The sequence below is a fragment of the Phacochoerus africanus genome, chromosome 6 (genome assembly GCF_016906955.1).
Source record: "Phacochoerus africanus isolate WHEZ1 chromosome 6, ROS_Pafr_v1, whole genome shotgun sequence".
Taxonomy (NCBI): Eukaryota; Metazoa; Chordata; class Mammalia; order Artiodactyla; family Suidae; genus Phacochoerus; species Phacochoerus africanus.
In genome coordinates, this window is record NC_062549.1 from 30602672 (window position 1) to 30630527 (window position 27856).

At 35.0% G+C, this 27856-nt stretch overlaps 1 protein-coding gene across 7 annotated transcripts in view; it reads right to left on the reverse strand.

The window, feature by feature from the left end:
* OXR1 (oxidation resistance 1) overlaps nt 1-27856 on the reverse strand; it is a 523168-nt gene that overhangs the window by 13469 nt on the left and 481843 nt on the right. For 5 of the 7 annotated variants that reach the window (XM_047783424.1, XM_047783423.1, XM_047783425.1 and 2 more), the window contains one exon: nt 25897-26056. In XM_047783424.1, coding sequence (XP_047639380.1) covers nt 25897-26056 — 160 coding nt within the window. Of the gene's footprint in view, nt 1-14691; nt 14985-25896; nt 26057-27856 lie in introns of those variants that run through there. The other 2 variants (XM_047783428.1, XM_047783427.1) reach the window with 2 other exon arrangements.

Genomic DNA, 27856 nt, shown 5'->3' on the forward strand with positions numbered 1-27856 from the left:
TTCCCTTAGATTATCCCATAAACAAACCAAAAACCTACCTTTACCCAACTGCCTTGCTGCCTAAAAGAAGGCTGTTAAGATACCTGTGAATGTGCAATTTGTATTTCTTACTTATCCCTTAATTTTACTCCTTAGTAAAGGGATATGGGGTAGAAAGAAAAATGTTAACCTAATTAATGCCATTTATTCTTACTTTGGTATCCAAAAATACGTTAAAAAAGGAGGAAATTAAAGTTGAGCTGTTACTGAATAGAGAACACAGAAATAAAACCCAGACACCTATGGCCAATTAGTCTTCGACAAAGGAGGCAAGAATATAAAACGGGAAAAAGACAGTCTCCTCAGCAACTGGTGCTGGGAAAACTGGACAGCTGCATGTAAATCAATAAAACTAAAACACATCCTTACACTATGCCCAATGATAAACTCAAAATGGCTTTAAGACTTAAACATAGGACAAGACACCATCAAACTCCTAGAAGAGAACACAGGCCAAACATTCTCTGATATCAACTGTACAAATGTTTTCTTAGGTCAGTCTCCCAGAGAAATAGAAATAAAAATAAACCAGTGGGGCCTAATCAAACTTACAAGCTTTTGCATAGCAAAGGAAACCATAAAAAACAAAAAACAAAAAAGACAACCTATGGAATGGGAGAAAATAGTTTCAAATGATGCAGCCAACAAGAACTTAATCTCCAAAATATACAAACAACTCATACAACTCAACAGTAAAAAAAAAAAAAAAAAACAAACAATCCAAGTGAAAAATGGGCAGAAGACCATTTCTCCAAAGATGTTAGGATGGCTAACGGGCACATGAGAAACTCAACATCACTAATCATTAGAGAAATGCAAATCAAAACTACAATGAGGTACCACTTCACACCAGTCAGAATGGCCATCATTAGTAAGTCCACAAATAACAAATGCTAGAGAGGGTTGGAGAAAAGGGAATCCTCCTTCACTGCAGGTAGGAATGTAAATTGGTACAACCACTATGGAAAACAGTATGAAGTACCTCAGAAAACTAAATACAGAACTAACATATGATCCAGCAATCCCACTCTTGGGCATATGTCTGAACAAAACATTCATTGAAAAAGATACACGAACTTGTATGTTCACTGAATCACTATTCACAACAGCCAAGACATGGAAACAACCTAAATGTTCATCAACAGATTAATGGATTAAGAAGATGTGGTACATATATGTAATGGAATACTATTCAGCCATAAAAAAGAATAAAATATTGCTGCTTACAGCAACAGGGATGGAACTAGAGCCTCTCATACTAAGTGAAGTCAGAAAGAAAAAGACAAATACTATATGATATCACATATCTAAAATCTAATATGACACAAATGAACCTATCTACAGAAAAGAAACAAACTCAGGGACACGAAGAACAGACTTGTGATTGCCAAGGGAGAGAGGGAGTGGGCTGGACTGGGAGTTTGGGATTAGTAGATGCAAATTATTGCATTTGGAGTAGATAAGCAATGAGATCCTGCTGAATGGTACAGGGAACTATTATCTAATCACTTGCGATGGAACACAGAGGATGATGCGAGGAAAAAGAATGTGTATATATATGTATAGCTGGGTCACTTTGCTGTATAGCAGAAACTGACAGAACACTGTAAATCAACTTAACAAAAAGCTGTAAAAAAAAAAAGAAAAAATTGAGATTACTAAAAATACATGGTATTAGTTAAAAAAATAAAGTTGAGCTGTTATAGCTAACAAAAAGGGCATACAACAATATGCTGAAGTCACATAACCAGCTGTTCTTTATTTCATAATATATGACAAAGTCTATTTTTGGCCGCCATGTGGCATATGGAGTTCCCAGGCCAGGGATCAGATCCAAGCCACAGTTGTGACCTACACCACAGCTGTGGCACTGCCAGATGTTTTAACCCACCGTGCCAGACCAGGATTGAACCTGTGTCCTGGCACTGCAGAGATACTGCTGATACAGTTGCACCACAGCAGGAAGTCCTATGACAAAGTCTTTATTACAAAATAAGACCTGCATTATGTTAAAACTTTGCTCCTTTTTGCCTTAAGTTAAAACTATTATTTTCTAAATTATATTATTTAAATTATAAAAAGTTATATATTACAAATTAAATTATATTAATTCTCTAAAATCTCTTTTAATCTCTTTTAAGCAAAAACAAGTAGAGAAAATATTTTCAACTCATTCTATGAGGACAGCATTACCCTAATTTAAAAAAAAAAAGACATTATAAGAAAGAAAAATTACAGACCAAATATCTCCCATGAACATACAGGCAAAAAGCCTCAAGAAAATATTACCAAACTGAATCTAACAATGTATAAAAATAATCACAGGCTCAGCGGTAACAAATCTGACTAGTATCCATGAAGAAGTGGGTGCAATCCCTGGCCTCACTCAGCAAGTTAAGGATCAGACATTGCCGTAAGCTATGGTAGAGGTGGCAGACAAGACTCAGATCTGGTGTTGCTGTGGCTGTGGTGTAGACCAGCAGCTACAGCTCCGATTCAACCCCTAGCCTGGGAACGTCCATATGCCGCAGATGCAGCCCTGAAACACAATAAAACAATAATAATAATAATAATAATAATATTTAATGACCAAGTGGGATTTAATTCCATGTATGCAAGGCACATGGCAAGGTATTTCAACATTTGAAAAATCAAATGGTATAAGTCATCATACATCAACAGATGCAAAAAGCATTATTCAAAATCCCACACTCGGAGTTTCCGTCATGGCTCAGTGGTTAGCGAATCAGACTAGGAACCATGAGGTTGCAGGTTTGATCCCTGGCCTTGCTCAGTGGGTTAAGGATCTGGCGTTGCCATGAGCTGTGGTGTAGGTCACAGATGGGGCTTGGATCCCGCGTTGTTGTGGCTGTGATGTAGGCCGCCTTGTTGTGGCTGTGATGTAGGCCAGCTCCAACTGGACCCCAGCCTGGGAACCTCCATATGCTTTGGGTGTGGCTGTAGAAAAGAAAAAAAGACAAGAAAAAAAAAATTAAAAAAAATCCCACACTCATTCATGATTATCAACAACCTAGAAATACAGCCTAACTCCTGCAACCTGATAAAGTTGACATTTAATAAAAAAAAAATCCTACGATTAACATCATACATAATTGTTTTTGAAAAAGAACATACTTTCCCACTCCTATTAGAAACCTATTACTCCTAGCAAACCGAGTAAAACAAGAAAAGAAAATAAAAGGTATACAAATTGGGAATGATGGAATAAAATTCTTGATGACATGGCTGCCTATAAAGAAAATTCTAAAGAATCAATCAAAACTGCTGGAATTAATAAGTTATCATAGTAGGTTTGCTGATACAAGGTTGATACACAAAAGTTAACTGCTTCTCTATATATCAATATATAGATATATCTATAATTAGAATTTGAAGTGTAAAATAATACCATTTATATTAGTATAGAAAAAAATTAAGACATGAAGTACAAAGTACTGAAGAAAGAAATCAAAGAGGATATAAATAAATGAAGAGATATTCTATGTTCATACATTTGGATAGGAATATAATACTCTCAAGATATCAGTTCTTCCAAAGTTGGTCTACAGACTCAACATAATTTCAATAAAAAGCCCATCAAGTTATTTTGTAGATATAGGCAAAGCTATTATTTAAAGTTTATGTAGAAAGATCCAAATACTAACACAATAATGAAAGAAAAGAATAAAACTGAAGGATTGACACTACTTAACATCAAGACTTACTATAAAGCTACGGTAATCAAGATTGTAATGTTAATGACAAAAGAACAAATAGATCAATAGAATGTAACAAAGCACCCAGACACAGACTCACACAAGTACAGTCAATTGATTTTTGACAAAGAAGCAAAGATAATGCAATGAAGAATGGATGGTCTTCTACCAAATAGTGCTGGAACACATGCAAAAAAGTTAATATAGACAAAGTCTTTGTACTTTTCACAAAAATCAACTCAAAATGGATCACAAACCCAAATGTAAAATGCAAAACTATAAAACTCCTAGAAACTAACATAGGAAAAAATCTAAGTGTCTATGGGTTTAAAGATGTATTTTTGGATAGAATACCAAAAGCATGATATATGAAAAAGAAGTTAGATTTCACTATAATTAAAAATGTCTGCTCTGTGACAGACATTGTCAAGGGAATGGAAAAACAATCCACAGACTGGGAGAAAATCTTTGCAAAGTATGTATCTCATAAATATATTATCCAAAATATACGAAGTACTACTGAAAAACAAGAAAACAAACAATTAAAACACAAACTAGGAGTTTTCATTTTGGCACAGCAGAAACAAATCTGACTAGTATCCATGAGGATGCAGGTTCGATCTCTGGCCTTGCTCAGTGGGTCAGGGGTCCAGCATTGCCATGAGCTGTGGTATAGTTTGCAGACACAGCTCGGATCCCGTGTTGCCGTGGCTGTGGCACAGGCTGGCAGCTCAGGTGATTTGACCCCTGGCCTGGGGACTACCATATACCATGGGAGTGGCCCTAAAAAGAGGGGGAAAAAAAAAAATTCCTGCAGTGGCACATGGGCTAAGAATCCAACTGCAGCGGCTCAAGGTTGCTGCAGAGGTATGAGTTTGATCTCCAGCCCATAGCACTGGGTTAAAGCATCCAGAGTTGCCACAGCTGTAGTGTAGGTTGCAGCTATGGCTCAGATTCAATTCCTGGAAGTTCCTATACTGTGGGTGTGGCCATAAAAACCTCAAACCAAAAGAGTGAGATACCACCAGGTAGCTATTAAGAATGAAAGCACTGACAACATCAAATGCTTCTGGGGATATGGAGCAACAGGAACTCTCATTCATTGTTGATAGAGCACAGAACGGTACAACCTCTTCGGTAAACAGAGTGGCAGTTCCTTACAAAACTAAACATGCTCCTATCATAAAATCCAGCAATTACACTTCTTGGTAGAAATGAGCTGAAAATTTACGTCCACATAAAATCTGCACATGAATGTCTATAACAACCTTTAACTTATTACATGTCAAATGCGGAAGTAACCAAAATGTCCTATAATAGGTGAATACATAAAACGTGGTACAATGAGACAATGGAATATTAAATGTCAGCACAAAAAAGTGAGCTATCAAGCCATGAAAAGACAGAAAGGAAACTTAAACACATCTTACTAAGTGAAAGAAGCCAATCTGAAAAGTCTGCATATGGTATGATTCTAACTACTTGATACTCTGGAAAAGGCGAAACTACAGAAAGAGTAAAAGCATCAGTGGTTCCCAGGTAGTTAGGTGGAGGAAGGGATGGATGAACAGATGGAACACAGGGCAATCTGAGGGCAGTAGAACTACACTCTATCACCCTGTAATGGTAGACACACGTCATTCCATAGAATGGATAACACAAAGAATGAACCCTAATGTAAACTACAGACTTTGGACAATAATGTATAATATTAGCTCATAAATCATACTACATATCACATGATATAAATAATAGGAGTAGTATGTTTGGAGAGAAAGGGGGCATATGGGAATTATCTGTACTTTCCATTTAATTTTTCTGTAAACCTAAAATTGCTCCAAAAATAATATATATATGTATATATATATATATTTTTAAAGAAAAGCTGGGGAATTGTAAATACTAAATTCAGGGAGGTAGTTACCAATTTGGAGGCGACATGAGATGAGATAAAGAAAGAATACATAGGGAATTCCTGTCGTGGCTCAGTGGTTAAGGTATCTGACTAGGAACCATGAGGCTGTGGGTTCAATTCCTGGCCTTGCTCGGTGGGTTGAGGATCCGGTGTTGCCCTGACTTGTGGTGTAGGTCGCAGACATGGCTTGGATCCTGTGTTGCTATGGCTCTGGCATAGGCTGGTGGCTATGGCTCTGATTAGACCCCTAGCCTGGGACTCTCCATATGTTGCAGGAGCAGCCCTAGAAAAGGCAAAAAGACAAAAACAAACAAACGAACAAACAAAACCACATAGGATGATGTACTTTTACTTGAATATTCTAGTTCTTAAGTTGAGTGGTAGGATCACAGATATTCATTTTACCATGATATCTCATAATTTATACATGTAATAAATATGCTTTTCACTACTAAGTCAAATAAATAAAAAGTATTATATACTGAACACATGCGTACATATCCTCTTTTCAATTATATTGTGACCAGAAAGCAGATGTTTTATACAATAAGGCATATATAAACACTAGTTAAAAAATTTCCCATGAATATGTACTATTAGTAAGCAACACAATATAGCCTAAAGAATCCTGGGTTTAGCGGTAGACCTCTGTCTTAATTCTGATTCTGTTTTGGGGGGTTTTTTGACAACACACATGGCATTCAGAAGTTCCTGGGGCAGGCATAGAACCTGCACCACAGCAGTAACCCAAGCCACAGCAGTGACAATGCTGGATCCTTAATGCTGAGCCATGGAAGAACTCCCTGATTAACAGCTATTCCTCCATATGCCTGAGGGATTGGTTCTAGAAACCTTCACAGATATCAAAATCCATAGATACTCAAGTCCCTTACAGAAAATGGCACAGTAATGCATATAATCTATGCACATCTTTTCATATACTTTAATCATCAATAGATTACTTATACTATCTAGTAAGATGTAAATTCTTTGTAACTAGTTATAAATACAATGTAAATGCTATGTAAATACTTGCTATCAGGTGGTAAATTCAAGTTTTGCTTTTTGAAACTCTCTGGAATTTTTTTCCCCAAAATATTTTTAATCTGTAATTGGTTGAATCTGCATATGCAGAACCATCAAATGCAGAACTGGCAGATAAGGAATGCTGATTGTATTAATTTTATGAATTTGAGCAACAGCACTTAGTTCCTCAATTTCTGGTCTTTCCAATAAAAACAGTAATTATACCTTAGGCACTTTATGAGGAATAAATATGTGTAAGATATATATAAAGTAGAAACTAAAATAAATGTTAATTCTCTTCTCCTAGTTTTATTCTGAAGATTTTGAGAACAAGTACAGGAAAGAATTTCAGGGCACATGGAGTTCCTGTTGTGACTCAGTGGTAATGAACCCAACTAGTATCCATGAGGATGTGGGTTTGATCTCTGGTCTCACTCGGTAGCTTATGGATCTGGAGTTGCCATGTGTGTGGTGTAGGTCACATGCATAGCTTGGATCCCATGTTGCTCTGGCTGGGGTGTAGGCCAGCAGCTGCAGCTCTGATTTGACTCCTAGCCTGGGAACTTCCATATGCCACAGGTGTGACCATAAACAGTAAAACAAAACTCACGGAAAGTGTACAGAATAATACATAGTGTTACTAGACTAGACGTATATAATGTTGTTAGAAGTACATGATGTGCTGCAAAACAAAAATTGGCTGAACACTGTAAATAAACTATACTTTCATAAAAAATAAAGTGAAATTAAAACAGAAAAAAGAAATACACCATGTTAGCAAACGTGATTATTTTTATCAGTATTATAAGCATATTGAACTGAGGATATTGAAAAGAGTTTGACATTTAAACTGGCTCTTATTAAAAGTCGATCTGTGAGGTAATTCTTAAACAGATATAAGTAATTAATCATTTCAAATGTTACCTTTCATAAAAGCCTGAGATACAAAAAAAATTATGCCTTGTCATATGTAAGAGCCTAAAAACAATAAAAAAGATAAAATTTACTGAAGTATTGATAAAGTGGCATTGTTATTTAATAATTTGTGACTTTGCTGTATAGCAGAAATTGGCACAATACTAAATCTATTACACTTTAATAAAAAATTTAAAAATTAAAAAAAATTGTGACTTTAATCTGATTAAGTTTATACCCTTATTATAAAATGAGTTTATAACCTTCACTTGAATTACATATTTCTTTTTAGCTGTGCTCATGGCCTATGGAAGTTCCTGGATGAGGGATCGAATCTGTACCAGAGCAGCCACCTGAACCACTGCAGTGACAATGCCAGAACTTTAACCCACTATGCCACAAGAGAACTCTGAATTACAATTTATTGACAGACACTAAAAGACAGAACATAGTATATTGGTATATCAAATATATAAACAGCTTCTAGTAAATGACTAGAGATTAAAGTTTAGATTATTTCTCAGAATAAACTCTAAAATAGCCTTTAAAAATAAAGCAAAGATAGGAGTTCCTGTCGTGGCACATGTCGTTAATGAATCAGACTGGGAACCATGAGGTTGCAGGTTCGATCCCTGGCCTTGCTCAGTAGGTTAAGGATCTGGCATTGCCGTGAGCTGTGGTGTAGGTTGCAGATGCGGCTTGGATCCCGAGTTGCTGTGGCTCTGGCGTAGGCCGGAGGCTACAGCTCCGATTCGAACCCTAGCCTGGGAACTCCATATGCCATGGGAGCGGTCCTAGAAAAGACAAAAAGACAAAATAAATAAATAAATAAATAAAGCAAAGACAACAAGATGGCTGAGCTTACCACCTCTCATAAGCATATCAAAATAACAACTATTCACAGAACTATCAATGAAAAAGACTTGAACCTAGCAGGAAAGATCTTTTACAACTAAATATATAACGAAGATGGTGGGAGGGGTGTAGTCATGGTGCAGTCAAGACCCATGCCTCTGGTAGGTGAACCACAAAAAGAAGAATAAATAAAACTGTAGAAATTCTTCCCAAGGGGTCTGAGACCCACATCAGGCTCCCAAGCCCAGGGTTCTGTGCTGGGAAAACAAGTCTCAAATTATCTGGCTTTGAAGACCAGGGAGCTTCCTTTCAGGAGACCCAAAGGGCTGTAGGAAATAGGAACTTCACTTTTAAAGTGCACACATAAAATCTTACATGCTCTGGGACCAGGAACGGTTGCAGTAATTTGAAAGGAGCCTGAATTAGATCCTCCTGCTGATCCTGGAGGTCTCCTGGAGAGTTAGGAGGAAAGAGGAGCTCACCTTGGGAACAAAGACACTGGGAGTTTGTTCTATCACGGAGACGCTGATAATGGTAAGTGCCATTTGGAATCCTCCCACTTATTAGCACCTGAACCCAGCTCCACTCACCAACATGTAGGCACCAGCACCGGATGCCTCAGGCCAAGCAACTAATGGTGAAGGGATACAGCCCCACCCAATAGCAGACAGGCTGCCTTAAGAACCCCTGAGCCCACAGCTGCCCCTATATATGTCCAAGACTAGAAGGGTACCCAGAAACCAGTGCACAGGAACTACAGCTTGGACTCCAGAGTCTGTAGTCAGAGACTGCAGGACAGTGGTCCACCCATCAGTGGTAAGACACCAGCTTCTGAATCCCTTGGGCCCACGCCCACCTACTGGCAAGCCTGCTCTATCCTCAAGACCAGCCTCATCCACAAGTAAGTGGACGCCAGCATCACCCAGATACCAAAACCAGACAATGTCACACACAAAAAAGAAAATTACAGGCCAATATCACTGATAAACATGGGTGCAAAGATCCTCAACAAAACATTAAAAGTATCATACACCATGAGCAACTGGAAATTAACCCAGTTGATGAAAGGATGGTTCAGCACCTGCAAATCAATCTCTGTGATACACCATATTAACAAACTGAATAATAAAAACCAAATGATCATCTCAGAAGCAGAAAAAGCTTTTGATAAAATTCAACATTCGGAGATCCCGTCATGGCTCAGTGATTAACAATCCTGACTAGCATCCATGAAGACACGGGTTCAATCCCTGGCCTTGCTCAGTGGGTTACGGATCTGACACTGCCGTGAGCTGTGGTGTAGGTTGCAGATGTGACTCAGATCCCACAGCTGGACCCCTAGCCTGGGAACCTCCATATGCCACGAATGTAACTGTAAAAAGATAAAAGTCAAAAAAGAAAAAATCCAACATCCATTTATTATAAAAACACTCCAGAAAGTGGGTGTAGAGGGAACAGACCTCAGTGTAATAAAGGTCATATGGGAGAAGCTCACAGCTAATATCATACTCAATGATGAAAAACTGAAAGCATTTCCTTTAAGATCAAAAATAAAACAAGGATGCCCCAGAGTACTGGAACTCCTACCCACTACAATTAAACAAGGGGGAAAAATATCCAAATGGTAAGAGAAGAAGTAAAACTGTTACTATTTACAGATGATATGATACTATACATAGAAAATCATAAAGCTGCCACCAAAACCTACTAGAGCTCATCAATGAATTTGGTAAATTTGCAGGATACAAAATTAATATACAGAAATATACTGCATTTCTCTACACTAACAATGAACTATCAAAGAGAAATTAAGGAAACAATTCCCTGTACCATCATATCAAAAAGTATAAAGTATCTAGGAATAAACCTAGTACCTAAGGAGGTAAAAGATCTATACTTGCAAAACTGTAAGATTCTGATGAAAGAAATTGAAGATGACACAAATTCAAAGACATACTGTGTTCATGGATTTTAAAGAATTAATATTGTTAAAATGACTATACTACCCAAGGCAATCTGCAGATTAAATGCAATTCCTATCAATATTTCAATGGCAGTTTTCACAGAACTAGATAAATATTCTTAAAAATTGTATGGAAATACAAAACACACCAAATAATCAGAATAATCTTGAGAAAGAAGAAAAGAGTTGGAGGTATCATGCTCCCTGACTTCAGATTATGATAAAAAGCTACAATAATCAAACCAGTATGGTTGTGGCACAAAAAAAAGACATATAGATCAATGAAACAGAACACAGAGTCCACACACTAACCCCTACGCTTATGTTCAATTTATCTATGTCAAAGAAAGCAAGAACGTACAATGCGGAAAAGCCAGACTCTTATCAAGTAACCAGTGCTGGGAAAAGTGGACAGCTACATTTAAAACAGTGAAATTAGGGAGTTCCTGTCGTGGCGCAGTGGTTAACGAATCCGACTAGGAACCATGAGGTTGCGGGTTCGATCCCTGGCCTTGCTCAGTGGGTTAAGAATCTGGTGTTGCTGTGAGCTGTGGTGTAGGTTACAGATGCGGCTCGGATCCCACGTTGCTGTGGCTGTGGTGTAGGCCAGGAGCTGTATCTCTGATTAGACCCCCAGCCTGGGAAACTCCATATGCCGTAGGAGCGGCCCTAGAAAAGGCAAAAACAAAACAAAACAAAAACAGTGAAATTAGGACATTTTCTCACACCATATACAAAAATAAACTCAGAGTGGATTAAAGAAATAAATATATAAGACTGGAAACCATAAAACTACTAGAGGAAAACTACTAAGCAGAACACTATGTAACATAAATCATAGGAAGTTTTTTTTGGCTCTGTAACCTCAGACAAAGGAAACAAAAGCAAAAATAAATAAATAGGACCTTACTAAACTAAAAGCTTTTGCACAGTAAACTAAATCTTGAACAAAATGGAAAGACAATCTAATGAATGGTAGAAAGTATTTACAAATAATATGACTGATAATTGGTTAATATCCCAAGTGTATGAAGAACTCATAATCAACTCAATATCAAAAAAGCAAACAACCCAATTAAAATACAGGCAGAAGTTTAGAATAGACATTTTTCCACAGAAGACCCAGAAGTGGCCAACAGACACGGAAAGATACTCAACAGTGCTAATCATCAGGGAAATGCAAATCAAAACCACAATGAGTTATCACCTCACACGTGTCAGTATCATTAACACAAATAACAATTGTTGGTGAGGAGAAAAGAGAACACTTGTACATTGTTGGTAGGAATGTAAATTGGTGCAGCCATTGTGGAAAACAGTACAAAGATTCCTCCAAGAATTAAACATAGAACTACCATATTATCTAGCAATTCCACTCCTGGGTACATATCTGAAGAAAATAAAAACATTAAAAAGAAAAGACACATGGGAGTTCCCATTATGGCTCAGAGGGTTAAGAACCTGACTAGCATCCATAAGGATGCGGGTTTGATTCCTGGCTTCACTCAGTGGGTTTAGGATAGGGAACTTCCATGAGTTGTAGTGTAGGTAGGTCGCAGATGCGGCCCAGACCCTGCATTGCTGTGGCTGTGGCATAGGCTGGCAGCTGCAGCTCAAATTTGACCCCAAGCCCAGGAACTTCATATGCCAAAGGTATGGCCCTAAAAAGAAGAAAAAAAGAAAACACACACCTCAATTTTCAAAGTGAATTATTTACAATTAGCCAAGGTATGGAAGTAACCTAAGTGTTCATTAACAGACGAATGCATAAGGATGTGGTATATACACATATGAAATGGAATATTACTCAGCCATAATAAATGAAAATTTTTCATTTGCAACAATATGGGTGAAACTCAAGGTTATTATGCTTAGTGATGTAAGTCAGACAGAAAAAGACAAATACTGTTATCATTTACATGTGGAATCTAAAAACATAAAACATGTGGAATCTAAAAACATAAAACAAAGTACTGAATATAACAAAAAGAAACAGATTCAGAGGTATAGATAACAAACAAATAGTTATAAGTGGGGAGAGGGTGACATGTGGGGCAATACAGGGAAAGGGGTTTAGGAGGCAGAAAGTACTATGTATAAAATATAGAGGCTACAGGGATATAATGTACAGCATGGGGAAGACAGACAACATTTTATAATAATTATAAATGGATTATAATCTATAAAAATTTGAATCACTATGTTGTACACTTAAAACTAATATAATATTGTAAATCAACTATACCTCAATAAAAAGCATGTAAGGAGAAGTTAGGCATCTTTGATCAATACGGTTTTCACTCAAGCTAACTGGGAAAGGTTTAACTTCATTTCAGGTATTTTAGAGAATATTCTACCTATTATTAGTTAATGTCTTTAACCCTTAATATAATTCATTTATAAAATGAAAATAATCTATCTCTGGTTAACACACAGTTACTGTGAGGTAAGGTCTGACATGACATTGAACATTTAGAAAACTGTCCAGGTTTACATAAACATACAGTCAGATCAGTACTAGTTATAAGACCTTTATTACTTAAGTCTATAGATAGCATTCTACTTATCAGCTGAATAAAGTTATAAAGAACTGTAAAAAGCTATAAAATATGAAGTCCAAAAGTGAGAAATTTTATTTGTTCTAAAATATTTGTTATTCTCATAGAAGGATTATTTTCTATTTTCAATTTTAAAGTGGAAGCCCCTTTTCCAGCAGAATTTTACAGGAAATTTCAATCTACAAAAAAAGTAAAAGAGTTGCTATCATTTTCCTCTTTACTTTCTTAAGCCTTTCTCCTACCCTACAGCTCCTAGGACTTCCACTCAAAAGTAAGGAAAACAGCTAGAAAACCAGGATCTGAGCTTGTCTACACACCAAAGCACATTGTATCATTTTATAAAACTCTCAAAGGCATCCTAGGTGAGGTAATGAATATGCTAGGGTCAAGTTGTCCAGGTGCTCCATGACAGCTTAGTTCAGTAATCACTACATGTGAGCTTTCTCATCTTTAAAATGGGAAGCAATACTACTCACTTTGCAAGGTTATTGTGAAGGTTAAATGAAATAATATAAATAAACTCTATATATGAGCAGAGCTGAAGACCAGTGAGAAGTAATAATGGTCTCATATCTGACAAAATCACATAACAGCTTCCTATAAAGTTGAAAAGGAACTGGTGAGTGTACTGTGTGATGTACATTATAATGATCTATAAAATTTAAAAATCCACATTTTACCTGTATTTGTAATAAATTAAACTATACTACAGTATTAAACTAATCATAAATTCTTATTCAAACGGCAAATCAAAAAATACATGTATAACATCACTGTTTTTGGTTTTAAAAAAAAGCTGTGTTATTAATTGGCTAATATGATAATCTGATCAGAATTTTAACAAATCCAATCATTTCAGATGCCTAAACCCCTGAAAAAATTTGAAATCAACTTAAAAATAAAAAGATATAAGAAGTACTCTCAAGTCAAATTAAACAATACCCATGAAAATCATTTTGATATTTTTACTTGTTTAATATGTAAGGGTGGCAAGCTGCTTTTGAGGCATCCTCCAAAGTCACTCTTGGTTCTAAGTATACATCTAGGCTTATTTAAATCACCTATAATTACAGCAAAAATAAAATTAATATTCATAACACAAGATAACAGTCCTAAATTACCACAGAAATAACAACTGGCAATACCTTGTCTAACAAATAGTGCATATGTACTTATAACAAAAAATATCTAGGATTCTTAAAATAGTAAGATTGACTAAGATTTTTGTTTATTACAATATCACTTAAATTTTGTATTAGGTAGCAATGCTTGAAACTTTTTGGATAGCTTACTAAAGGCTTGTCTCAGACTGTCAAAACAATAGTCTTAATATACAATTACAAATGTAGTTAGTTTGGGATCCAGTCAATAAAAATTAAGTTAATTCACTCAGGCAAAACAAAAATTCTGATTATTTTCCTACAAAGTTAAATTAAAAATTAAGGTAGCACTAAAGATCTGAAAACTTCCTGTTGAGGTAGAACAGGAAAACCAAAAATACTTTCAACAAGCCAAAATTGCAGTCCCTTATTCATTTCCTTTTTGAAGATACTTAGAATTAGCAGAAATAACTTAAATATACTTTTTTTTTAATAATCATACAGTTCTGTATTCTATGCTTAAACTTTCATAAATTGTATAATTCTGCAGAATGTCACTATAAAAAGACTAGTAAATATAGAAACTAAAATCATTAAGATTTACCAGAGTATATTTTTGATTAATTGACTGATGCCTTCTCCCTTTTTTCCCATACCAGAAACGAGACATTTCCTTTCCAGGGCAAATTAAGTTACATCAGATCTCCTAGGAACTGTTTTAAAAAGCATTCTTCCTCTGTCAAAGATAAATTTTCAGCATAAGAGCCATTCTACAGTGACAAAACAGTCTGTTAGAGACAAAGATTTGATTGACAAGACCGAGAACTAATCACTAAGTAGTATCCACTGCAAAGACAGTCCTGAGTGGAGACTGTAAAGCTGAGGAGGGAAGAGAGGGTTTCCCATGTTTAAGTTTGGTTGCACTGTACCCAAATGTGCAAAGAAAGGGCTCAAAAGTTTAAAGATACAGAGCATGCGTTTCACAGTACATTAAGAAATATACTAAAAATAACTAAGTCATAAAAAAGTAATCAGTAGAGTTTTCAGAGTCCCTCCCAAAGAATACGAATAATAATTTCAATTAACATTTTATTGTTTGCCTATACAGGCTTAAAATCATGTTCTTTGTTTATATCTAACAGTCCTATAATATTTCATCTTATTTGTATTTTTAATCAATAAGACGTCAGTTGAGGACCACTCAACCCACAAATTTTACAGAATGACTATGTAAAAATGAAGCAAATCTACTACAAATAAATCCTGTACAAATATTTGGTGACTTGAAAACTCCTTTATTACACAGTCCATTTCTGGACCTACGCTGCAACTGTGGCAACCCCAGACCGTTCAACCCACTGCGCCTGGCCAGATGGAACTTTTGCCTCAGGATCAAACTTCAGGCCTCTGCAGTGACCTGAGCTGCTGCAGTAGAATGCTCAACCCACTGCACTGTAGTGGGAACTCCCACAGTCCTTTTTTAAACTGCATTTTCTTAACATCTAATTTCTTGAAAGAGTATTTATATTTACTATGCCTGTGTATATATGTCACTAACCAGGGTATCCTGAATAAAACCTAAGAAGTGACTTTTTAAGATTAAATATTATTTATTATGACTATAAGCAAAAACTACCCAGATTACCTCCATTTAAACTAGAATACCAATGCCACAATAACAGTTTCTTCTATTTCAAGCTAAACCTGCTCCTCCCCCTTTACCTTGCTGTGTGTACACATAAAGCTGTGCAGACAATGCCGCCCCTCACAGAAACACAACCACCTTTCTAGTTCACACAACACTGCACCACCCCTACACCCCCAATCTCCTTCATCTACATTCCAGCATGTGCATGCACAGGACACAGCACACCCCTAATGAATATCCACCCTGCCACACACACACCAATCACCCCTCCATATCTCCCCAGCCAGCTCCACCATACTTACCCTAAGATCTCTCTTCCACGGTCCATCACAGGGACACTAAAACCATCTCCACACCAGCTTTACAATAGAGTCCTATTATATATAGAGTGAACTGTGGTCACCACTCCCCCCATGCCTGCACTTCCCCCTGCACAGATCAACAACATTAAATAATTTGGTGGCAGTGGGGTGCCATTTTGAAAATCTATCATTACTTTCAGTCCAATTTTCTATATTTAAAATATATGAGAACCAAAATGCAGTTTAAATGAGATTTTTAAAAATACACACACACACACACACACATATGCACCATGCACAGGACAGCCTATTTTTCTGGTTGTCTCACTCAGCATACAACCCCACACCTTCTTCCTAATACAGCTTTGATTTTGCTAAGGTATCTTTTCAGCCATGAGTTTCTGAAAAGGCTGGCTCCATGACTAGCACAGGATGGATTCTTAAAGATCCAAACAAGTGCTTTCAAATTTTAGCCTACATCATAATCACTTGGAACATTTGTTAAAACAGAATGCTGGGCTCCAAAACCAGTTTCTAATAGGCAGACTGGAATGGAGCCTAAGAATGTACTTTTAAAACAAATTCCTAGAGATTACTGCTGCTGCTGCTAGCCTGGGGACCATACTCTGAAAAACGAAAAAACTATAATGAGATATCTCTTAATACTGGTTAGAATGGCTATTGTCAAAAAGATAAATAACAATAAGCAGTGGCAAGATTATGGAGAAAAGGGAACTCTTGTGCACTACTGGTAGAATTATAAATTGGAACAGATACTGTGACAAACAGTATGGAGGATCCTCAAAAAATTAAAAACAGAACTACCAAATGATTCTGGGTATATATCTGAAGAATGAAACACTAATTTGAAAAGATGTATGCACCACCAAGTACAGTGCAACATTATTTACAACAGCCCAGATATGGAAACCATCTAAGTGTCTATCAATGGACGAATGGATACAAAAGAAGTGGTATAGATACATAGTGGAATACTACTCAGCCATAAAAAGGAATGAAACCTTGCCATTTGAGACAACACGGATGGACCCTGAGTGCATCAGCTAAGTGAAATAAGTCAGACAGAGAAAAATAAACACTATATGACCTTGTTTATATGTGGAATATACAACAACAACAAAAAAACAAGCTCACAGATACAGAGAACAGACTGGTGATTGTCAGAGGTGGGGTAGTGGGGTAGGCAAAATGAGTGAAAGGAGTTAAAGGTACAAATCTCCAGCTATAAAATAAGTAACATACTATAGTAATACTGTAAACATATTTAAAAGTTCCTAAGAGAGTAAATCTTAAAAGTTCCTATCACAAAAAATTTTACTTAACTATTTTTGGTGATGAATAGTAACTAGACTTACTGTGGGGATCATTTCACAATATACACACATATTGAATCATAATGTTATATACCAGAAACTAATGTTGTATCATTTATACCTCAAGTGAAAAACAAAAATCAACTGGTCTAGGCTATTAAAGTGTGATCTTCTGTTTCTTTAAAGCCAAATGCTTCCTAATTAACAAACACAAAACCTACCTGGCAGACATAAAAAATGAGCTCAGTAAATCTCCTTCTTGCCATTTCTTTCTTCATAGTGTTTAGAAAACATAATATTAGGTCATTTAAATCTGTCTGGACATCCCAGAGCTTGAAGTGGATGTCAACTTAGCATTAAAAATGTAAAATGACAGACTATAAAATGAAGCACCTTTAAAAACATAAGCAGTTTAAAGGCTGAACATAATCTGTTCTCATAATTCACGTAACCAACATAATGTTTCTTCCTTTACTTTGTTTATCATAGCTGAAATTACTGAATTACATCTGATTTCCTCTAAGTTCAGAGTGATCCAGTTGAAGCAAAAATACATTATCTATACCATTCAATATTTAAATTAATATTTTAACATTTAAAATCATATGTCTGTCATTCACTCATCCCTTTTCACAAAACAAATTCAATATTTTTGTAGTTTAATGGAAATTTTACAGTCCATAACTTGTGACTAGTAAGTAAGGAAGAATATTAACAGGGAAAGCAAAGCTTTCAAACTTCAAAACTTTCCTGAGATAAAGAAAATCTTTAATTAACATTAGTAATAGTCAAAACTGACCATAATGATTCCTGGGTGCTAAATGCTAATAATAAAACAACATAACAGTCTATAACTAGAGATCAACTCTATAGCACAGTATCTATGATAATACCTCACTGTACACTTGAAAATTTGCTAAGAAAGCAAATCTTATGTTATGTGTTCTTATTACAAATAATAATAAAGAGAGTGAGAAGAAAACTTTTGGGGATAACGTTAATGGCATAGATTTTGGTGATCGTTTCATGGATTTATACTTGTCTCCAAACTCATCAAGTTGTATATACTAAATATGTACTTCTTTCTGTGTATCAATCACAATTCAAAAAAGAGGTTTAAAAATACTCAATATAGAAATATTACATAAGACAATTTGTATTCAAATTCTAATTGTTTTTAATGCTTTTGATCTATAATTTTTTCAGATTTATTGAATTTCTTTTGGAGTTCTGATTTGTAATCCTATGTGATTTGATCAATATATATTTAAAAAAGTATAGTCTTCTTTAACTGCCTTTATCTGAGAAATGCGACCCCTGTTTAGTGACTTAGAGATAGAGACCACTTTCATTTTGAACAAAATCAAATCTGTATGGATTTTGCTCGCTAGGCTGAGAAGAGATCAGGAACTGTTTTGCTTTATATATTGACTCAATTTTAATTTTGGCATTACTTGTCCTTTAATTTTTAAAAAAAGACCCATATGTTTAATAAAATGAACACCAGAATACTCATTATCTGGCAACTTAAGAGGTAAAACATTAGCCAAACAATTGAAGCCTCCTGATACCAGGGCTTCTTACAAGTTGCAGCAATACCAAACTGCTAAAAGTCTTCTCTGAGGAACCGAATAATCATGGCAATAACTCTAATGGCAATTAAGAAAAGAGAACCAGAACAGAACTGGTTTTCTGCATTCTCCCAGAAAAACAAACCAATAAGGACATAACATGATAAACTTTATAGCCTAAAATGCTAAGATTAGGTTAAATATTTCAAATGCATGTAATTAAAAGAATACCAACATTAATGTCAAAATGGGAAAATCCTATAAATAATTTACAAAATTATCTAAGCCAGAAAGCAGATTCTAAAATATTTGGAATAATCACAAAACCTCTGTAAAGGTTTATTTAATAAGTAGCCAACATATTTACATTTATACTTTCACTTAAATGAAAGAGGGCTCTGTTTGAGAAAAGGTGAGTAATATCAAGCACCTAAAAATGGAAAAGTTGTCCCAGAAACCAAAAACTGAATGAAACATATTTTTACCAATACTTTGGCAAGTATGAGATGTGAGGAGTAAACCAGAGTAATTTTTTTCTAACATCATTACTTTCAAAAATGAAAACCTCTAATATGTTTTATACTCTTTTGCCATATAATTGCTGTAAACTCATATTTTAAAATTTAATCAACAATGATAAACCTGGGGATATGACCTTAGTAAACTCATCTTAAAATTTAATCAATAAGCACAAACCTGAGAGGTAAAATTCTAAATAAATCAATTAAAGCTAATTTCATAAAGTTATTTTCTTAGGTGTTTGACTACTGGATGTTTTTAGTAAGTCTGCAGTATGAGAGATGTTCAACTACAAGTGGTACAAAATTAACTTTTAAATGAAAAAAAAAAAAAAAGGGACAACGTTTTCTGCTAGCTCTTATCCCAAAAGGAGTGAAAATCAACCTAAAGCAAGTGATAAAACAACCAATTTTAGCTTCAAAAGCTCTACTTTTGAGGCCTGTTGTCATTAAGCAGCAAGACTGACAGAATCAACACATGTGACAAGCTGAAACGTTAAAACTTTCAGAGGATTCTAGTAGAGACCTTCTTGGAGCTGGTACTTAGGGCTGAGGGTGATAAAGCCTGAGGGGTGCAGTTATGTGCCATCACACCTGGTGACGGGATAAAACCGATCTGTATCTGTATTACTGTAGCATCAATTTTACTTCATGATAAGGAATTTTAAAAGCTCTTTTTATATACATCAGATAGATTAAGAAGATGAATGTAAAATTCACATGAATCTTAAAAATAAAACAAGCTTGAAAGATATTCAGGCTTATTGTAGTAGGCACTCCTAGAGACTATACCACTGGACTCTTGGGTAGTTACCAAGTACATCAAATTTGAAAGCACATTTCATAGACAAGTTCAAGAGACAAAGATCAACAACAAAAAATTATGGATGGCCTGGTATGTTTCTTGATTTCCTTCTCGCTGTACTGCCTCTGAGAACACATGATAGGAGTCCTTTAGTATATAAGGGAACTATGCCTGAAGTAATGGTGTCAGAATGGTTGCTACTGATAAGAAATCTCGGTAAAAATCAAGGCATAAAATAAAAAATATCTATCTCCACAATGAACCAAATTTATATTTTTGGTATGCAGGTGCTACACCAAAATAAGGGGAATTTTTGAAAAATATTTTATACATTGTAACTTGGATGACAGACACTTGAAAATTAAACTATATTATGATCAATATAGATTGAAAGAATCTTTTAGTCTTAGCATTGTATATACTTAACACAGCACCCCAAGTGGTGACTTGGGGCAATATAGTATTTTTTCCACTATACTGAACAATGTAATCACCTGAGAAGCTTTGAAAGAAGACTGAGGGGGAGGGAGCAGGATGGACTGGGAGTCTGGGGTTAATAGATGCAAACTATTGCATGTGGCGTGGATAAGCAATGAAATCCTGCTATATAACAGAGGGAACTATATCTAGTCACTTGTGATGGAACATGATGGAGGATAATGTGAGAAAAAGAATTGACAGAACACTGTAAATCAACCATAATGGAAAAAATTAAAAAAAAGATCTTTAAATCCAAAAAAAGAAAATAATGGAAAATAAAATAGATTAAAAAAGAAGAAGAAGAACACTGATAAGTAGGTCCCACTCCAGGGGTTCTGATTTAACTGGTCTGAGGTGACTCTACTAGCAAGATTTTTGAAAGCTCCCCTAGATGCTTCAAAGGTTCTGCCAAGGCTGAGAACTTGGTATGGTAAAAATAGTACAGACTGAATTACAGATTACTTAAAGTTAATTAATTACTTTAGCTAAGGATTTTAGCTAAATAAAAAACAAGCTTAGAGAAATTATCTGTAAAATAGAGATGATAAGGAGTTCCCACTGTAGCTCAGTAGTACTGAACCTTACTAGTATCCACAAGGATGCAGGTCTGATCTCTGGCCTTGCTCAGTGAGTTACAGATCTGGCTCTGCTGTGAGCTGTGGTGTAGGTTGTGGATGTGGCTCTGATCTGGCATTAATGTTGTTCTGGGTAAGCAGCGGCTGCAGCTCCAATTCAACCCCTAGCCTGGGAACTTCCATATGCCATGGATGTGGCCCTAAAAAGCAAAACAAAGATGACAGCCTATGATTAAATGGGTTGCTCTAGACCTATCAGTTCCTAGGAAATTCAAGGCAGAAGAACATGTTAACAATACTGCGGAGATGTGATAAGCAAAATCCAGACTGGGACATTCTATAAGAAAAATCTGGTTTCTTAGAAACTAAAATTATGAGGGAAAAAAATGCAAAGACAGGGAGAGAGAACCCACATCTTCAGAGAGTTAAGAGACACTTAAACTAACCAAAACATTTAAACCTTAGTTGGATATTGATTCAAACAGCAAACCATACAAATATATCCATATTGGGTGTATTTTAAACATTTTTATCATATTTGAAGAAACATGAACTAAGGGTGGTACATGCAAATTTCTTATGTGATTAATCTCTGTATTTATGCATTAATTATATCAAAGCACTATCATTAGCAAACTGTAGGGGTCAATATGCATCTTTCCCAACCTTTACCTCAGGACCTTCCTGACACTGTTGAAATGACATTAGCGCATTTTCCTTTTCAGTGAAAATCCATAAAAATAATCCCCATCAAAAGGCAAGTGATATTTCTCACAAAACCACAAAGGCTCATAAAACATTATCTTCACTACACATACTCTACTGACTTCTTGCACTGGATACCGAGAGAAACCAGAGAAGATTCTATAATAAGTAGCTCCTCCTCAGTTGCAAGGTAGGGTTATTAAGCTACCAACAGGAGAAGATTTCATAATTAAGAAACTCAAGACAGGAAGGTTAAAAAAGCAACAATGTTGAGGTAGGCTGATGTTTTATGCTAACTATATTTATACTGACTAATGACTAAACTAGAATAAAGAATACATATTAAATAATATCAATCTATTACACAACTTAAGTTACATGCATAGTGTTTCTCAGGTTCTTTCTCCCAATATTCAGGAATCTTAGTTCTGATGTAACCTAAGGAGTTCTTACTCCTTACAATCTTAAAATGTAGCTAACTTTTCACTTTTTCTGCAGCTCTCACCTCTCTCAGAATTTACTGTACAAATCTCAAAGACTGCTCTACTTCTTTCCTTTTCTCATTATTTCTAATGCTTAAATTCCAGTATTTTCTAATTATCTACAGTAGAAGTGACTTTCAATTTGTACATTTGGGGACTGAAATTGTTTCAAATATTATAGAATTTCCCTTGCTACCCAAAGTTCACACTTAAGTAATATGGGGTGTCATTGTTAATGAACACTTTTAGGGTAATGGTTAGGATAATGTAGGATCAAAGAAGAGTTATTAAAGTCAAACAGTATATGTGCCAGGGAAAATAATCCTGGAAGAGGATTAAAAAGGAAATTAATATTTTCAGATTTTCATAGTATATAGGAAAACTCTGTTGCTACTAATGTGCACTGGAAGGAAGAACAAAGACAAATGTATTAAATTTACAAAGATATGTTTCTTTAAACTCATTGAGAGAAAGAACTTTCTAACAGAACTGTCCTAAACTGAAAAGTAATGCCCTTTGAGGTAATAAACTCCCTCTGAGTATGTTAAAGCAGAACCAAGAGTACAGTAAAATGTAAAATAAGAGGCTAAATTGTCAGTTAATCCCAACTTCTAGAGTCTATGATTTTATGACAAAATATTTACAACTGACACAAGAACTTATTTGAGGATACAGATCTATTTTTAGTAAGTATAAGTTTTACTATTTAATCTTTTTCCAAATTTATTCATTAATGCTTATAACTATTTATTAAGGATGAATTATATGCCTGTATTGTTCTTAGCTCTGGGGATACAGTAGTGAGTGAAACCCATAAAACCCTGTTCTCATGGCACTCACAGAGGGAGCAGGACAAGAGGGAAACAGAGCTAACTGAGGAGTTAAGTTTATCACATGCAAAAGTTACCCCAAAACATAAATTTCATGTTAGCCAATTTATTTTGGGAATTATATTCAATATCTTGTAATAATCTATAATGGAAAAGAACCTGAAAAATATATGTGTATACATATATAGGAGTTACTGTGCTACACATCTGAAACTAAAACACTATAAATCAGTTTATACCTCAATAGAAAATAATTTAAAAAATTAATGAGATCTTATATTTTTTGTTTCAGTTCTAAATCTTTAAAATCCAGTATATACTTAATATTTATGTATTATCTCTATTAGGACTAGTCACATTTCAAGTGGTCAACAGCTACAAGTAACTAGTGGTTATTTTAGCTATAGGAATTCATATATTTAACCATAGCACATCTCAATTCAGACACCAAATTTGTATAGGAAATACTTGATCTTATTTTGATTTATATTTATTTAGATCATATTTAGACTTCATGAAATTTATAGTTGAAAAAGTAGATTCATACATCCAAGTTGTTCCAAACATATTTAAAAGTCATCCAGTTTTCAAATTTAAATTACTTAAAATTAAATGAAATTAAAATTTCCTTTGTTGCATTAGCCACATTTCAAGTACTCAGTAGCTGCACATCACCAGTGTCTACTATACTGGACAGTGCAGCAAAATGCTTCTAGACAACGCAGCAAAAAGTTTCTAAAATTAAATTTTTTAAAATTTTCCCTCTTCTTTTTACTTGAATCAATTCTAGTTGAAAACAGGTGAGGGGACTTTTTTCTTTAGAAATTATAACCTGTAGTCTTCCACAACAACAGAGACAGTTCCTTTGAAGCAAAACAGTCAATATTCAAAAATAATGATAATAAAAATCTATTATTTACAAAGTTAAATGTTTCAATCCCGAAGGAGAAAAAATTCCTAATTCCCTTACTTGTGAATATACTGCCATCCACATTCTCACCCAAGTTAGAAACTTCACTGATATGCTATTGTCATTAAATCCTGTTTTATTCGCTAGGTAATACCTTTTAAAAAAACTTTATTTGTCCCTTCCCACTCTATCTTTGATTGTTATTACCTTAGTAGAGGAATACATTCTTTATCACTGGGCTATTTGAAAAGCCTAAAGCTATTTTAAATACATAGGGATTATTTTATATATGTCAACACCCATGTAAACCACCAAGCAGAATAAAATAAGGAACATCTCCAGTATTCTATAAAGTTCCTTCCTGCCCCTAGCCAACCTCTAAACTCCCAGAAATAGATACTCTGATGGATTTTTGACTATTTTTGCCTATTTGAACTTTATGTAAATGGAACTATACAGTAGACAGTCTTATGTCAGACTTGGCTTCTTTTAATAAACTATTATCTATGAGACTCATTTATGTTGTTTTTGGTACCAGTAGATTTTTTTATTGCTATATTATTTGGAATTTTATAAATATTCTAAAATTTATTTATCTAATCTCTTTCTGATAGGCATTCAGGTTGCTTCCTGTTTGTGGCTACTGTGAATAATGCTGATAAGAAGATGAATAATGATGGTTTAAGTATTAAAGTAACTTAAATGTTCAATATATGTTAACTCTTTTCCTCCATTATACCATAGTTACAGTAGAAATTGATGTTGTATATACTACACAGAATGAACTTAGGCACATACAAAATCAGGCTTGCATTTTAAACAAGAGACATGCCATGTATACCTTCAATCATTATACATGTTAAGTACATACGATACATTCATATCACATTAACAACCACAAGCATTAACGCCAAATGGATAACAAAATTTGATTCAGTTATTATCACATTTTAGCATCTGCTCTGTATTTTCTAATGCATGAAGAAGAGATTAATCCAGGCAACCATAACAAGAGAGAAACCAGACAGGTGTAAAATCACACAAGACAAAACATGTAAAAACAGGATATGATATGTAATAATAAAAGATGGGTCTAAGAGGGGTTACAAAGAGTTGATTAGTGTTAATTTGACCATTTAGACATGCTCAGTAAATTTTGAGCACATAAAATTTTCACTAATTATAAATTTAGCATCAGCTTATTTCCCTAGCATTATTGCTAAACTGATATCAAGATAATGCTTAGGTATGAACTTAGAAAGGGGTGTTAACTTTGCATGAATGTGTTAAATAACTGCTAGACTTACTCCATGCAGGAGATAACATCAAAATGAATCAGATCTGAAATGACATATACTAATTTTATGAAAATTAGTATAATGGTAATTAATATTACTCTAAAATGCACTCAATAATAAGTATTTTATTGCTCATAAGTTGCTTCTTTAGTATTTTAAAGCAAAAGAAAATGACAGGTATTAATAAGCCAAGTTACTAATCAGATTTAATCAATAAATATACATGGAAAGTGAACCTTTAAAAAATTATTCTTTCATACAAAGATCACATGACTTTGCCTGCACTACTATAAAACTACGAATTTGCACAAAGCAAAAAGACATATGCAATCTTCACATTTTTCTCCTTACCTCCCATTCTCTAGCTGCTGCCTCAGTAGAATCCTCACTTATTTCAGATTCTTCAATCTTTTTTACTACTATAAATCCAGGTTCTCTGGAACATTCACCAGTATCTTCTGCATATATTTCTGGACTCCACTGAATGAAGAAGGCATACAAATGGTCTGTCCTGTTTAAAAAGCAATTATTAACAATAGAACTGGTATTCTGGGCTGTTAGCTAGAATTTAAAAAATTTATTTGTTAAGTATGTTGACAAAACTTGAAGACTTAAAATATACAAAATATATATACTATGTTTTATTTAAAAAAAAAAAAAAAAAAGCCCACTACTAGGAAGATATCAATTTGAAAATTTTTGGCTATGTTCTATCAAGCTCTGAGAAAACTACATCAGGATTTTCTTTGGCAGGCTTTTGACTAGTTCAGATGCTGTCCACAGCAATATTTCTTTTCTTTAAAGTAATGGAACGTAGGAGTTCATGTTGTGGCGCAGTGGAAATGAATCCAACTGGGAACCGTGACGTTGTGGGTTTGATCCCTGGCCTTGCTCAGTGGGTTAAGGATCCAACACTGCCATAAGCTGTAGCAGATGTGGCTCTGATCTGGTATTGCTGTGGCTCTGGTGTAGGCCGGCAGCAGCAGCTCCGATTAGACCCCTAGCCCGGGAACCTCGGTATGCCATGGGTGCAGCCCTCAAAAGACAAAAAGATACACATACACAAAAAAAGTTTCATCCTTCAAATAATTTGTCTGTATCAAAACAGCAATTTTCACAAATTTCTTGAATACAATATAGTTCAGAATTCTAATAAAATTAATTTGTAATGAACATTAGTCAAAGTGAAAGCACAATATTAAAATGGACTATCTCACGCAAAAATTAAAATAAAGCCAAAGTAACTAGAAAAACAAACCTTTGTTATTTTTAACTAAACATTATTACAATAAGAGTTGAATTTTTCATTGTAATCATTTCAATATCACTGGCAAATCTTGAATATCTGGCTCTTTGCCTTTCATGTACTCATGAATTATGCAAATCATATCATATTTTTAATTATTCTAATCACATTTTGTTGAATGCACATATTGTACTATATATTTAGGTGAGGTGGGAGGGAGAAGAATTTTATCATTATATTCCTGAAAGCAACAATCTTCAGAGCAATGTATAAAAACTTTCCAAGAGGTACATAAGCATGTTCAGCCAGTAGTTCTAAGGGAATTGATGGCTTTATCTTCTGCTTCCATATGCTAATCTTCAGTTATACTAGTCTGCCTGAGAACAGTGTGGTGAGAATATGTTACAAATTGCCTATTCTCCGCTTTCACTGAAGGACTATCCTCACCCATCCAGAATTTAACAGTGGTACATTCCTTAAAGTAAAAAAACTTGCAGATTGTCCCAAGTTGGTACTGTGACACAGAAAGATTCTAAAGACTGGGTAAAAAGTCCTTTTGCATATCGGATAGCTTCAAATTCACTGATTTCCATAAAACTGAAGGGTTTTTATTTTATTTTTTTTTAGGGCTACAACCACGGCATATGGAAGTTCCCAGGCTAGGGGTCGAACTGGAGCTGTAGCTGCTGGCCTACACCACAGCCATAGCAACACAGGATTTGAGACACATCTGCGACCTACACCACAGCTCATGGCAATGCCAGATCTTTAACCCACTGTGCAAGGCCAGGGATCAAACCTGAGTCTTCATGGATGCTAGTCAGATTCGTTAACTGCTAGCCACAATGGAAACTCCCCAGAAAACTGAAGTTTTCAATGAAGTTCACTGGTTGTCACTAAAAATAATTTTGGTGAAAGATGATTAAGGGATTTTGAAATATAAATAGAAACATGTTTAAAGAATTGACATTATTATATTCTTTTCAGTCTCATAGACTTTTAGTGAACAAAGCTTCTCAATACTTACAATAAAAAGAAAAAAGGGAGAGAGTAAAACTGAGTGGC